This window comes from Lepeophtheirus salmonis, chromosome 13 (genome assembly GCF_016086655.4).
Source record: "Lepeophtheirus salmonis chromosome 13, UVic_Lsal_1.4, whole genome shotgun sequence".
In the NCBI taxonomy this organism is placed as follows: domain Eukaryota; kingdom Metazoa; phylum Arthropoda; class Copepoda; order Siphonostomatoida; family Caligidae; genus Lepeophtheirus; species Lepeophtheirus salmonis.
The window spans coordinates 45722725-45739687 of NC_052143.2; the positions used below are offsets into that span (position 1 = coordinate 45722725).

The 16963-nt window shown below is 31.2% G+C and overlaps 1 protein-coding gene across 1 annotated transcript in view; it reads left to right on the forward strand.

Annotated features, from left to right (window-relative positions):
* Window positions 1–16963, forward strand: part of LOC121127917 (uncharacterized) — a 65334-nt gene that overhangs the window by 15445 nt on the left and 32926 nt on the right. Inside the window, exon 3 of the mRNA XM_040723496.2 lies at window positions 7827–8279. Coding sequence (XP_040579430.1) covers window positions 7827–8279 — 453 coding nt within the window. The remainder of the gene's footprint in view (window positions 1–7826; window positions 8280–16963) is intronic.

Sequence of the window (16963 nt, forward strand, 5' to 3'; positions counted from 1 at the left end):
GCGAGGATGAAATGTCTAGAATTGCATAGATAATACAGCCTTATAAATGGACTCAGTATAATAGATATGAGCTTTTTGTTTGTTATGTACATCAATGACATTTAAGGACTCAAATCAATGAAAAAGTTTTCTAAGAATATTAAAAGACAAAGTAGAGTAGACTTTGGAAAATCTTTCAACAGAAGATGCAAATGAAGTCTTTTTGTTCTTTACTGTACATTTCATTCCAGTATTACTCATCTTGATTAAACATATCCCCAGTTAGTACAGAAGTATTATATTACACATAATATAGAGGGACGGAGGTGTATTTGATCGAATGGATGATAAAGTAATAGATTTGGACGTTAAAGGAAATCTGCACCATAACTGATACTTCCATTAAATGAGATTATATCCATCGAATAAGGCACAAGAACCTTTTCTAAAGAGACGAAACCCCTGAACATGATGTATATCCCAATGTCATAAATACATATTTGTTCAATGGAACTATGAGTGGACTCAGATCTATATGTCCGGGTGTTCTCCAAAAAAAAAAAGATGCTTCCAAACCATCCTTATTGTCTTTGAAGTAATTAATTTGATGACTTAAGTTTGTCACACGAACTATTTTCACATAAGAGTGCAAAATCATTTTATTTCTTCCTACTTCACCGAATTAAGTAGTTTGTATGTAAGAGGGTTCGTGACTTTTCTCATTCTCTCTTGCTTAGATATTATTGATTTCCGAACTTTATGGAGACAGTGTACTATATGGAGACAGTTTTATTTCTATATTTTTTCTGTCCGTTTTCGGACTATATGGATACAACAGATTATTTAAATAGAACAACTAGTTCGAACTCATAGTCATATTAGCTTGCTCGATGAATTTATGGGTTCTACTGACGTTTTCGCCTTTTAACGTGTTTGCCCTGAGCATATAAAGGGAGACATAAGGTAGAAGGAGAGAAGTGAGGAGTTGGATCTGCATGGAAAGACATTTCATTCATGCCATGGTCATTTGGATGGATCTATCCTCAGGAACAATCTAATATATGGATCTGCATCCATCCATCCTACCCGTTCCCAAAAATATATAATTCACACGTCTTCTGATACTCATTTCAAGGGATCTCGACTCTTAAGGCGGTATCCTTTGAACAAGTGTTGCACTCGGTCAGTGGATCTTGTACCCTTTAATGGAAGAATCGTTGATTGTGCAAGTTCCTCTTCATATCAAGGTCTGTGATAGTGACTTCTGATCTCGTTAATCACTGTCCCTATATATAAATTCCTCCAGATCCTCTACGGAATCATTAATACTTCTAATATAAGAACTAAGGAGTTCCATTAAACGACAAAAAGACCCAATGAGAAATAGAGAGAGGTCTCATCCTCCATCCACAGCTCCTTCTTTTAAATTATTGAAATTCAACTCCGCTTCGTCTCCTACTCTAAGAAATCTATTCCATTAAGAGTCCTTCAGTGTCCTTGATGTATATAACGCAGAAATTACTCATCTCTATCACATTTATATCAATTCCATTTATAAGTTGGATTTTTTTATATACAGCCTAAATGGGTAATTATAAAGGCTGGAAACTTCAATCTCACGCCTGCTTTCTTTATTACTACTGAGTCTCTTTTGTAACTGGAAAACAAGTGCAAGATAATTCTAGACTCGTAAAGATAATGTGCTTCTCTTTTATCAATATTTTGGTCTACAATACTTATTCTATTCTGATATTACAAATAAATAGTTATTTAGAACTGGAGAGTTCCACAATAAGAAATAATTACCAAACGAATTACCCAGTTATGAACAAAGAGTTTCATTTCTCATCCACAGCTCCTTCGTTGCAACTCTTGAATCCTGTTCCTTCCAAGGTCGACTTTTTTTTTTCGTCTCTTATTTTGAGAAAAATATTTTATTGTTAAGAATCCTTCAGTTTCCTTGATGTATATAATGCAGAAATGCTTTAAAAAAAAGTAGAAGTCAATCTTAGACTCTCAATGAATATGCACCCTTTTTTCTCGATACTTTTGTCTGTAATACAAATTATATTTTGCTACTATCTGTATAAATAGATTTTGTGAATTGTTAAGTGATAAAAAATTATAAGTGACCTCTTAACTTCTGTAGACTTGCAATTTTGAAACTTAGTAAGTCTTAATCATCTTAAAAAAATTGAATTGCTTATCACCCTATTGTAATATTACACCCATGAAGATTCAGGATCTCCAAACCAATTAAGATTATTAATAAATGTTTCCCATAACAGTTCTTATATATAATTATTAGTTATTTTAAAAATACACATTAATTACATTGATACAACAAATGTTTAAAATTAATAGCTAACTATTTATTTTTTATCTTACTTTTCTTTGATTTATACCTATATATATTTGAAAATGTATTATTTTTTTAAGATCTGAGCAAAACACTTTTTTAGAGTTAATCCTTTATTAACAAAATTAAAATTCAAGATTTAGAAGATAACTTAGTAACTTTTCTGGAACTTGCACTATGAGAACTAGATTTTTTTTTTACACAAGAGTATGCTACTATTAGCCTCATTTATGAGATTTTTGCTAGATATATTAAAATATTTAACTACAACATGAGCAGTATAACTATAGTATTTGTATTTTAAAAGAAATCAGGTTAGATCGTTGCTATTCTGTTCACCCTATGAGCAAGGCAAGTTATATGCAACATGATTGGAAAATGCTGTTTAAGTTTTTCGGTTCCTTTAATACAATATTAAGTTCCATTCGTCATGAAAATCTATAGTATTTTGCCTCTGAAATAAGAGACAATAACGTTGCTGATACTTTTTAGAGTAACAATTGTAATAATTGGTACCTTCCAAATTAATAAAATAAGGACGACATACAAAAAAATCAACATCTAAAGAACCAACCAACACTGCAGTCATATACCGCTGTCGAGTGTTAGTAGTTTCGTCCAATGCAAGAAATATATCCTTCCCCTAAAGTTTTTAAAATCTTGATCAACGTAATTTACTTTGAGACTCCATTGACTTGGTGATGGAGAAGCGAGAGGGAATTACTTTTCCAGTGTAAATTTCCATAAACTTAATTTTTTGGATGATTAACGATATGGAGTGGAATATTGTATTTTGGTTATATCTTCTGTAAAATTGTAATGTTCATAATTGGAATTGATTATATGACTTGTATACAGTTCCAAATTCCTTTCGTGAATCAAACTTATTACATTCAGATATATTGGTTTATTTAACTTGTCCTCACACGTATTAAAAATTGGCGACCCCTACTACTACAAATTGGTGACCCCTACTAGAACAAAATAATGCCCTTTGACGACGAAACAGGATCGACTTACACTTCCTCCACCTACTGGAAAAAAACGATGCCTTCTAACGACGAAACCCTGTTGGAACAAAACGGATGCCCTTTGGACTTAAGAATGCTGCAAAAACCTTTCAAAGATTCATCGATAACATACTCCGCGGCCTCCCCTTCGTGTACACATACATTGTCAACCTACTTATTGCTGTATATATAAAAGAATTACGATAAAAGTTCGAATATGAACATAAATAAATACAAGATCAAACTTATTATATTCAAATATATTGGTTTATTTAACTCGTCCTCACTCCTACTACAAATTGTGATCCCTACTACTACAAGATTACAAACTATCAAATTAACATAAGATCTATTTTTTACTAGCTAAGTAAATAATTTCATTTATGTTTATATGAAACTCGAGTAAATATGTGGCATGAATAAAAATTTCAATAACGTTTTTTATAATTTTGTTAGTCTCAACGTTGACAATGGAAATTGTTTATGGTGTACTTGATAATATTGATTCTGATTCTTGGCAATAACAATTTTGCAATTAAGAAGAACTAAATTATTAATGGTATCACCACAAGTTATGTAACAAAAACGTGTCGATGACTTACGATTCGATATATAAACTGTAGACAGCAGTTTCTTGTACATAAGATCAACTCTCTCCATACCTTTGTTCAGAGCATTACTATTGTACATGAATTACTAGATATATGGATTAGTGGAAAAAATATGTTAACTCTTTAGTAGTTTTTCATAAGTACATTGAATGATGACATAAATAAATAGTTGTATTTGAATTTTTAAACAGGAATTGAGCTACAAGTTTTACATTGGAATATTTTGGATTTAAAAAAATAATGTAAATATTTATAAACAATATAAATATAACTGACTATAATTATCCGTATAAATCTTCTAAATTCATTTTATACTAAATTTTATAACAGTATTTCTTATAGATGCTAGAAAAGATGTTCAAAGCATCTTTTCATCGATTTCCTAGCAAAAATGGAGATCTTTGTAAGTAGTAATTTATATAATATATATAGTTGTAGTTTTATATAATAATATTAAAAAAAAACATTATTATACAATAACTATCAAACACAACCAACAAGAAATTTTAACAATATATTTCAGTTTTTAAAAATTGTATTATAAAAGTATAACAAATAACCATCACTATGTTAAAGAGAAATTTCCTTATTGGGTTAGATTTTGCGGTTTAAAAACAAATAATTAGAGACTATTTAGAACAGACTATGTAAATAGTAGGTTTATGGTTGAATTAATATAGTATTTACGTTTTTAAAAACACAATATGCTTCGTTTAATTGGACTCTATCCCGCTGTTACGATCCTTTATAATAGGTATCCGTATTTCTCAGTAGTAGGATTCTAAATTAACATCTAACTTTCTTGAAATATCTATGAAGCAAAGTCATTGTAAGTCTCTTAATAACTATTTGAAGTTTGAGCAAGCAATTAAATTGACCAGTCACAGTTCACTATTTTAGATGAAGATTTCAGAAACACTAAAGATGATTTGTAATAATCATCTTAAAACAATACTTCAAATTAAGGAGCTCACAAATACCATAATCTGACAGCCTTCAGCAATGTATTTTTTTTTCCTTAAGGTTTATTTCTATACTATTTGAAAAAGTTGAAATGTCAAATTTATATTATTAGGAGATTATCATTCAAGACGTTCCGACTCATAAAATATATTAATATAAGGTTAATACCAAGTCAATTATGGGATCAACAGTAACGGAAACGACGGAAGAAATTGACATATGAACGTTGCATTTTAAAAGGTATTGGGAGTCATGGCGAAAGGATGAAAGTAAGGTTTTGAATGACTAGGATAAGGAAAATTACTTAGGATGAGTCATTGATAGGCTTATCTCATTTATGGCGAGGGAAACCATCCCGCCGGACCACCGGTAAATCCCTATAACTTTATAAGGCTATATATGAATAGAATATGATATATCTTTGTACGCTTATACTGATAACTTTTCTCGAAAACAGCAACGCGTTTGATCATTTATAAAGATATCGTAGATATAATCCTATATGTTGACATTGCAGTATGTAAATTAGGAAAACTCGTTTACTAATTATCCTGAAATTTATCCACCAACATAGATTATTATATCCTTTCTTGATGAAACTTAAGGTCAAAAGGGCTCATCCAAATTAATGAGGAATCAGATTGGTGTTTTTCATCTTCCTCTCATTAAAGTCCTTCCCTATGGAGGGTGATATCCTCCACCCCTATAACTAAGGAAATATACTTGCTGTTTCGGAATAAAATTTGACATCTTGAGTTTCATATGACGACAATGAATTAGATACTTAACCACATCGTGATTTGACGAAGAAATACGGACTCTAGAATACTTACTGCTGTTCAGGAACTGATTCCTTTACTTTTTACGAGTCACACATATGTAATTAATGACATTATTAAAAGTCCTGAGTATCAGAACAGTAATAAAAAATATCCTTTGAACAACTTACTCAAAAGGCAAGCTTCAGAGGTTGTGTAGATAGTGATCATCCAGACGCATTTGGACACAAAATGCTGGTGCTGTATAGTCCATGTTTTGTCTGTCAAATGATTTAAAAGTTCAAATAAATAATGAAATTTATAATTTATGTTAGTTTATGCAAATCGAATGAAAAAGTGCCTAATTTATTCCAGAAGAATAATTAAAACACCCAAAACCCCAAAATTAATTATTAGTAAAACCCAAGTTAAAATTTTTCCGTGGTACCCTCTTAGGTTTGATAAAATTTTTTTAAGTTCTTCCGAATTATTCCTCAACGGGTATTGTGTACGGCGATACTCCCTCAGATATCCCTACTTCGAAGATGACCAAACAAATTTGTACTCATACGTGAACCACTTTAAGAGTGAAAATGCCAGGATACAAATTGCTAAAGTTTGGCAAATCAAATAATCAGTAACAGTAAACATTAAACAATCAACAAATTTCTACGTAACAATCCTGTCAATATGTAGCTAAATAAAGTTTATGATTAATAAACTTTTTGATTTTTTAGTTGATGTTTTTTCTTAATCACAAATAAAAAGTTTAATATATTAATCTTTGTAAATTAAACCCTGTTCAACCCTGTGGCAAAAAAGTAGGCCACTTATAACTTGCCTAAAGTTAAGATCGGTTAATCCATGTGCCAACTACAAAACAACTTTAAAATTACTTTACCATCAAATAAATTAGTATCCTGCGTAATATTCAATGCTTCAATAGAATGCTCATAAGTGTTCATTCGAATTGCGGCAATAAGTGTTCAATTGAATTGCCGCAATCCAAGACGAATTAACAGGCTAATGTTATCTCCCTTGATGTTACTACCTAAATAATTATTGAACAGATTAAATTCTCATAATTAACAAATTAAATCCGAGACAAATTAACTAGCTAATACAATCTTCCCTTCACTTCTTATTTTTAATAGTTGATAGAGCTAGAAAAAAAGCAAAAACTTTTGCCAGGCAGCAAAAACGGAGGAGGAAGATAGATATATTTCTTTTTGTATATATAAGACTAGTATGAGCCTGCTTGTTCTACGGACACATGGGATGGGGATGCATTTGGGCACACAATGGTGGTGGTCAAATAATTTAAAAAAACAACAACACAATGTTATTCGTAACTTATGTTTGTCTATTTGAATCGAATGTTAAAGTACATAATTTATTCCAAAACAATAATTAAAAAACCCAATAACGAAAAAAAATTGCAACAATCCAAGACTAATTAATTGGCTAATAGGATCTTCCCTTCACTTCTTATTTTTATAGTAGATATAGCTAGAAGAAAAGAAAAACTGTTGCTACGCAGCAAAATCGGAGGAGGAAGATAGATATGTTTATTTTTGTATAAAATACACCGGGTTTCTTTATAAACTCGGGTTTAGTAGCCCGAGCTAAAAGCACCAAATGGATTAAATTAGTTTCTATACATTTTTAATCGTTCTTTTGATTTATATCATTAAATGAAATAAGGGAATTTAATAGATATTTGTTTTATTGATATCTACATTATTGTCTAATATATTTAATTGAATTTATTTGGCAGAATTTGGAGATATAGAGAGGAAAGAGTGTTCAAGTAAAATCATCAAATTTTATTGTTTTAGATTAAAATCAATATCTTATAAATTTATACTACGTAGATCAATATTAGATACTTTCATGTTTTAAAGTATAAATAAAATGAAAAGGTATATGCATACATATTAAATATAATTCTTAATGTTGTAATTAGTGGAGTTGAATAATTGAACTTGACTGATAATGTTAGTGTATTTATTAATTATTGTAGTAAAAATAATATGCATTAGAACATATTTAAAATATGTTCCCTAATACGTGTGCAAAAGTACACATTATACATATATTATCAATATTGTTTAACTCAATCATTTTCTAATTAACTTTTTTTCAGGACAATTCCAACTCATTTCATGATGAAAATGTTTGCCAGTACGTCAATTCTCGACTCGGATACAAAAAAATCATTTTAAATGATATAAACATTCTAGATATGGTGTTTGATGACGATCTTGGAAAATTTAATTCTAGGGCTGAGGGTGATAGTGGCATATCTACCGCTGAAGGAAGTTTCAACTCTTCAAATGGAGAGGTTATTCATTTATATTCAATCGGTACAAATACAGACCTTGATAATCAAGTTGAAAAATGGACATCGACTGCGGATATGTCAGTTATCGTTCCTTTGGAGGACTTGATACCTTTCAAGAGTACTCTACCTCTCGACCCCATCCCTGATGTGGGGGAAGAGGAAGAAAAAATAAATGAAATCCAAGAGGACTCAGAGTTCCATCTCCCCCATTTGAACTCCTTAAATTCGGATCGAACTGGTACAACAGATGATCTGGTAAGGATGCATCTTTTTTCATTTGTATATACAGATTTCATATTACAAAATAGTGAATAATTACTCATCCTTTCAGTCTTTAATTAATTAGCATTATTATTTTCAATCAAAGGATCCATTTAAAATATTACAAAAAGCCAAAAAAAAAACCCGAAACCTTTTGTATAACTCGCAACCCTCTTCCAATCGTTCAATACTTATATAGCTTCTTCAACAAGATAACTCAGTAATTAGAAACGAAAGTCATTGTTTGAATTTGATTAAATAAACGTGCAAGATTTTGTTTTAAAAGAATTGTTGCTACATAAAAAAGAAGAAGCAAGTTGACTGCATTAATTTTATGAATGAGTCATGTTATCCAATAGGGGAAAATGTTATAATTAGAAAGTTTTATTGGCTATTGTTTCATATAAACTCAACCTGGTCAATGTTTTATTTAGTTAATTACTTTTAAAAGTTGACTCAATATCTCCGGAAATGAGTAGATTACCAACTTTTGTCACAATGATTTGTTTGACTTTGTATTTTTCCTATGACCTCCGTAAGGTACCTTAAATAACTTTGCATTTAGCTAGGTACCAGATATTATACAAATGATATTGGTGGAAGGAAAAATGCAATAAGAAATATAACAATGCTAATTTTAGAATATATTATGTTTCAAGTTATATCAAAAATTGTTGAATATGGGCTGAAGATGAAAATGGTTTGAAATCTTAACCTTTTCTTATAACTTCTAACAACTTCAAAGATTATACTTATCTTTAATTCTGTGTACATTCACTGTTGCGAATTAGAGGTGTCTGTAATCACATGCTCGTAGTTAAATCCATTGGGCATTAGGATGCCTCAATGACCTGTCCCTACCCTCCTGGTATACCGAGTGGAGACCCAAAACATGCAGTAGCATCTAATTACGATTTTATACCGTTTTTCTTTTAATTAGAAGATTTCATTATGTAATCAAACAACAATAATGGAACGACGTAGCTCAATGGACAACACCTTCGGGGAAATTCTTCTCATGGACTCAATGTGCGTAGGTTCGCACCTAACAACCTAAAACATCAAAAAGGGACATTACATCCCCATACAACCAAGAAGAACCAAAAAATTTGTAGCAACAATATGGCTGACTTCTGACCTTCATCCATGTGTCCCTCCTCCAGCCCTGACCTCGACCTTCTGGACTATGCAGTTAAATGTATCTTGGAGCTGCTACTCTTATCATCCTAATTTGGATTTGATGTTAGCTGTCATCGACGCGGTACGCCATGGATATGATGCTCATCGTTAAGAGCTACCAATATGTTTGCCAGCGTGTCGAGTTTTTTATTGCCTGTGAAGGAGGATATATTAAATAAAAAATATAGTTAAATATATTTTAAACATATCACAAATTGGTTAGAGTTGTCTTTTCTTGTTTCCATCAAAATAATGTTTTTGCTTTTGCATGTTTTAGGCTCACATTCTATAAATTAAATTCAAATGATGCCTTTTTGAGTTAAACATGTTAACTTATGATGGGGAAAAGTCTTTATACTGTCATTAGAAAGGACCCACCTCTGTCCGGTGGTATATTCCCAAAGAGAACATGTTTTAACATAAAGGGATAGTTATGGATGGCACCATAATTACGCAACTTGTGATTGCTATTGTTTTTCAAAACAGTGGGGGCCAATGATCTCTGCTCTGACTTATATGTATGGCCAATGATCCCTGTTCCGGCTCATATGCCGGTATGTAACAGGGTAAAATAAATCATAAAAAGACAAATGTATTTAATGTTTTTACTCTCTCTGTTGCCAGTCCCTCAATTTGCTTTCTATAATTCCTCTTCTCTTTTTTTTAACCGATATATGAACTTACGGAATATCGATAGTCTGTTGTTACACATTTTTTTATTTTTGTGTATGTGTACGTTGAATACATATATACCATTTTATATATATACAATATTATCGTACACTCTGTTTCTTGGAATACTCGTCCCCTAATATTTACTAATAATTATTGAACAAGAACATTATTAGAGTCAGTTAATATTACAAATTCGTGAGCTTCATTGTTTGCCGGCAATGCATATCTTTATTGCCGGCTCTTTATTAATAGTTATCTATTTGTTTGCTGGTTTGTTGACATTGTGTTATTGTTTACTGGGCGTGTGTGTCTTTGAACGTGGTGTATGTGGATTTTAATGAATGAATGATTTTAACAAAAGAGTCGAATTAATATTAGAATGACTTTGCATTTTCTCCTTAACTCTTAATGAAGTGATTTGCACAACGTAAGAAAAATTGTCTACCCCTTTTACTTGATTACACTAAGTATAAATAAAATCAATTCATTCATATTGATTCTCTGCTTCTATTATTCTTGGGATGAAAATAGTAGAAAGTGTTTTCCTCTTATAATTTTTTTGAATATAACTGCAACCTTTTATTATTTTTACTTTAGAATATGTAGACAATTAATTTTTTTATAAATGTGAATATAATGTACTTTGAGCTTTTACTTTCTCTCTCTCTCTCTCTCTTTCTAAGAGAAGGAAAAACAAACGACAAAAAATTTGTATTCATGTTATTTTTTGCCTTATTTGAATCTATAAATAAATTGATTTATATGTGCTTTGCAAATGTCCAATGAGACGAATTCTCGTCGATGACCCTATACCAACATTGCATTTATTAGGAGTACAAACTTTATAGTTAGTTATTTCGCTAATACTGATTTTTTATAGACATGAAAGGACTAAAGATTTGCATTTTATTCATTTCTCATAAAAATGCATTTAAAGTCTTATTAAAGTGTTATTTAGTCATATTTATAGTAGCTATTTTTTGTAACAATTTCATGACGACGTTTTTCTTTTAAAATCCTATCATTTTCTTCATTAACAAATGCACATTAAATAATAATCAGTTTCCTGATATTAAATCGAATGAGAAAAACGTTATACTCTGTTTTCATATATGTCCTCCTCAGGAAAAGCATTAAATTTAAACCTTGAAAAAGGTGTTGTATTCATAATTGTACGTTTTATTAATACATGTTGTAAAAACATAAAGTTAAGTGACTCATTTTTTGCAAGTGGAACGGAGAGTGTTAATAAAAAATATTTAATTTTTTCTTCTCTTAAAATTGTTCCAAACTCTAATATGCCCTTACTTTATGGAGCCATATAAAAACAGCAAACAAATAGGGCTTGAACATTCACCACTACAAATCATTGCAAAGACCTGGTATGAACTTTGAATTATCTTTGTCCTTAGAGTCAGATTTGAACTCAAGAACTATGACTTCTTCAAAGAATGAGCAATCCGACGTTGCTGTGAGTGAGGAATCTGGGATTGTAATCCATGATGAAGATGATGACACTACTCCTGAGAATAGTGAGCTTCAGTCCTCATGGTCTCGACGTAGTCGCAGTCGAAGAAAAAGAAATGAGGTAAGGGAAGTTCTACAATGCAAAGGATAAATGTAAGAGTTATTTGAAGTTTTTTACGACTATATTCATACTAGAGCTCTGAAATTAGTACCTTGATAAATTTAAAAAGTCTGTAAATAATGTTTTTTGAGCAAGGGCTAAAAGAAACTAACTAATGTGGTTGATATTCAATTTGCTCTTATATTGGTTTCGAGCAGGTTAATGAACGGAATCTCAAATTGAACAACTTTCTATGGAACGTGCGTTCAAAAATGAAAGTATTTTTTAACGTTGAACTGTAAAAATGAGATTTAAAAATCAAAGTTTATAAATTATATTAATACTTTTTGATGGTTCATATCGAACATGGCCCTGTGCTGCCACCATGGCCTCAAGACTGGCTCTGAAGGCTGTACACGCCTTGACGATGTATCCCTTGTACATGAACGCCCACTGCCTCTTGGAAGAGGGCACAGGAATTACTTACGACATAGCCCAAAATACCATGGTCAAGAGCCTTTCATGTCTGGTGAGGAGGGATACCACTAATCGTTTTTCCAGAAATTGGGAAAAAAATAACCTCGAGCCATTACTACATGGTCATGGTTTTGTTCCCTGGGGCGGAGTCCTCCTGGAATATTTAGTTTCCTCTGGGTTTTTGGACTTCACCCAAGGCAAGAACATCTCCTTGAAGACGCCATGGTACTCCTAGTCCCCGATTTTCAATCTTTTCGGGAACCAATACGGGAGCATTTTATTTCCGTCTGATGCTACGATTCCCAACATCATTACGGGGCTGGTGACCAGCAGAACCTCATCGACCACAAAGGTAAAGTAGCAATTGCTTTTGGAGTTTCTTGACTTGCCCACAGCGCAGTTTTTCTTGGTCTTGTTGCTGTGGTGTGCGTGAATCAAATTGACTATACCTTATGAATTTTTTTAGTCAATTGTAACTCATTTCAACGCTAATATTAACAAAATCCTCGTGTTAAAAAATCTTGAGAGCTAGTTGTCAAATGAGGCTTCTGTGACTTTATCCAAGTGGAAGTGGAGATTTGCTGTTGAATAGTTATAAATTGGCTACTATGTTAAGGCGGCTTCCCAAATCTAGCGTATGTACAAGTCTTAGATGTGGTAACCCCTGTATTCATTAAGATATGTCATAAGATTTTTGTAATGACAAAATTTAACAAAATATTTATTGTAAATATTGTACAAAAGGTTGTTTTTATTTGTTTCTAAGGGAACATAAAAAATGTCATTTTTATATTTTTGACAATCACAATAATAATATATATATACATTAGGACGAACCCTAGTTTATTAATGCTTTAAATAACTACAGAATTTAGAAAAACTTGTTGGCAGACAACATAATAATTAGTCCTCTTTCAACCATGATGAATATACATACTAAGACAAACTCGCCAATCCCCTTCCTAATTCGTTTTTATATTTTATCGATCTTGTTTTATGAAAAAATCATTTTATTAGCAAAAAACAATCTTGGCCCCAGAGCCCAGGAATCAGGTATGATCAGAATAAAACTTAGTCTTAGGTATGTAACCTAGAATTCCGAACAACTTTTATTTTGGGTCTAAAGTATGTCTCTTTCTCCGTTTTTGAAATAAATACTCTGGTTATGCATTTTTAACATATAACTATAGGTTTATATGATAGTAGGTATGCAATACTGACTTATAGAATGGGGACCCAAAACGTGCAGTAGTATTGAATAAGATTTTATCCCCCTTTTTTTAATTACAAAAGCTTCACTACGCAACTAGACTACACCTGAAACAAAAATAAACAAGTTTTATTTTAATCCCAAGTCTCCAAGTGTAAAAATGTTGGAGCAACAAGAAAAAAAAAGGCAAATAGTGTGACATCTCTTACGCTCCGGAGTAAATGCCAAGAAGGCTGAATAGGCTGTTGGCGTCTCCATCCGGACTTCATATAACAACAAACAGTCCATTACAGCCCCCTGCAACCAAGAAGAACCAAAACTTCTGCAGCAACAATATGCCTGACTTCTTGTCTGCCGCACCTCTGATCCAAATTTGGATTCCTAACTGCAACTATGACAGCATGGTACGCCGTGAACACAACTTGAATCGTCAAGAGCTGCCAATATGCTTGCCAACGTGTAGAGGCTTTTATTTTTTGTCGAGAAGGACATATGAGTTAAACAATATTGCTAAATAAAGGTACAGGGTAAGGCAGCAAAACGTGGACTCGAGAGAGGAATTTAGAAATACACCATTAATTTTAAATCTTTAATAATAGGCTAAAAAATGTTAACAAAACATGTAGACAAGGTTTTACAAAACTTTTTTTACTCAATATGTCCACCTTCAGCATCAATCACAGCCTTTATACGTCGCCTGAAGACCATGCAGGGGATGATGACAAACTCCTCTGACAAGTTGTATCATGCAGCAACTATGAAGGACTACAGTGAGTCCACGTTAGGGTGTGAGATCCTGTTGGTTTCCCTCTCCAAAGTACCCCAAATAAAATTCCAGTGGGTTCAAATCTGGTGAGGAAGGGGACATATCTCTTGGAATGAGAACTTGATTACTATCCTTCAACTTTTCCTCGAAAAAGAAAAGAAAAAGACCCGGAGTTATATAAAAGCTAGCGATTACATCAACTCTCTTAAACTGTAGAACAATTTTTTGTTGAATAGTAATTTTATTTTTTCAGCTTACCTACTTTAGGGGAAGGCATATACCTTACACTTTAATGTAAAAAAATAGAAATAAGGAACCTTTACATTGAACATGTTTTTGATGTTAAAAAACTAATAAAGTTAAATTTTTCATAAAAAAAAAGCATCAAAATTGTCTTTAATAAAAAAGTCGATGTTAGAAAAATTGAAAAATACGTATATCAAAAAAAGTAATTCAAAATTTAAAAAAAACTAAACTAAACATAAATGTTTCCTCGATAGTAAAAAAGGAACTCCACATTTTACCTTGCTACGCTCATAGTATAACCGGTTATATTAATAAAAAGATTTAATTCGAGTTCAGTATATCAAGATTCAGATCACAAATAACGGACATTGGACCATGGATAACTTGTGGCCATTGAAGTATTTTTGTTGAGCCCTCAGAAAGTATTTTTAATATAAATAAGTTGTTTTTATGTACATATATAATTTACTTGCAGTCCACAGTCGTTTTGAAATATTAGAATATGTGTGGTCCCAATACTTAATATTTTGCCAATGTAAGGGCGTTATATTTAGTGGGGGGAGGGGGTCTTGGTTTTGGAATTTTAACAATTTTGCTCCGCAATATAATTTGGTACAATGACCTCAATTTTTTCTAGTATAAAACCTAAATTATTTCCTTTTTTCCTCCTTGGGACGCCCCTACGATGTCTGGTACAAGATATTTCAGCACAATGTATATCAGTCCACATTTTTTCTACTACAACACAAGGCAGGATTGACGTAAAGAATACAAATTTAATTTATCCTTGGGTTGAGTGTCCCATATACAGTGCTCCATATGTATTCGTTCTTATATTTGTAAGATTTATACTTATTACGTCACAAATTGGGAATACTTTTCAATCTTTTTCCCCATGAAAACAATATCTCTCAAACATCTTGTTTTTAGATATCTTGGTCATAACTTGGTCAACATCAGCTAACAAAAAATGCAAAAATATTTTTTTTAAAGTAGTAAAAAAACAACATTCTAGCTTATATTTTCTTCATGATCCATTAACAAGTAAACTTTTTAGGCTTAAATTTTTCTCACATTTACAACGATATTTAAAACTACACTCTAATCAATATTTGAAATATTTTTAAGCAAAACCTATTTATCTCATTCTAAAATTACATTTGACAAACAGTATCATTTAACAACATCTCTTTGGTCAATGATCATGCCTCTTTCTCTTCGTATTTGTTTAGTTTGTCACACAACAACGACTGCATTGCATGACCCTGTGTTTACTTGTTTGTATAGTACTAATGAATTTACCATATCATGTTATAAATTACAAATAATTAATAGGATGAGGGGTTGTCTCTTGTCGTGCTTTTTTTGAAATGGTAGATCTGGATGTTGTTTACCTCGAAAAATAAAAAAATTACTTCAACAATTTCGAAATTTCTGCTTTTGGGGCGTGAATTTTTGAAAAAAAATAATGTCTTAATTAGTTTATCATATTGAATCACAATTGTAAAAATCATACTTTCTTGTAAATTAAAAATTGACAACTTTACTTCTAAAAAGGTTCATTTAATAAAAGTTACTTTAAAAAAATCTAACTTTTATAAATATTAAAGTTGTTTATACATAGTATTTGAAATACTGCAATTATTAAAAATTACATGGTAGTGTTGGGGTTTGGTCTGAAAATTCTAGACAGGTTTGATACCTTTATAGTTTTTTGTAAGACCGAACTAAAGTAGTTCTGTCTAAATAGAGTTAGAATGGTCTGTGACAAATCTAAAAGGTAAAAAATGGTATATGTGTACAATGTTTATTTGATTATTAGACTCTTACAATTGTCCTTAGTAAACCGTTTTTACTTTAGGCTATAAAGATGTGCAGGGAAAAGTGAAAACAGGTAAATTCATTATATTACGTAATTTTGTTCGTTCTTTTGAGTTATAGGAAATTATGATGCCTTACTTTTAATTATTACCATTGGAAGTTTCATAGTGTTTGACTCGAACGTATTTTCTATATTTTTAATTTCAAATTTATATCAGTATATGTATTACATAATTCTGCTAACTTGGTTAGTAGGTACCTTCATGTTAAACATTATTGACAATTCTAATAACTTTATTGCAATCAGGTATATCATCAAATAATCAAACGGACCAATCAACTGAGATAACATTATACTATCACATTGTTTGTACATTATAAGTATTTATATTTGATTTTACAAAATATAAAGTTTATTATGTGGAAAATAGGTTTTAATTGTCTATAAATAGAAAAACGGTATGCTTATTAAAATTTTATAATTAGTACATATAAAACTTGGCAAGAAAATACTTATTAATTATATTTGATAGAGGCTACAATAATAAGAGTGTATTGAAAATGTTCTATTTACCAACTGTCAAAATAATAGAAATATAATGAATAGATTAGAAATGATTAAATTTTGGAATTTTGATCAAATAGTCCATTTTTATACTAAACGACCAACGCTACTATTGTATAAAAATGAGCCATGTGGTTAAAATATATAGAAATACATTATTAGGGGTAAACAG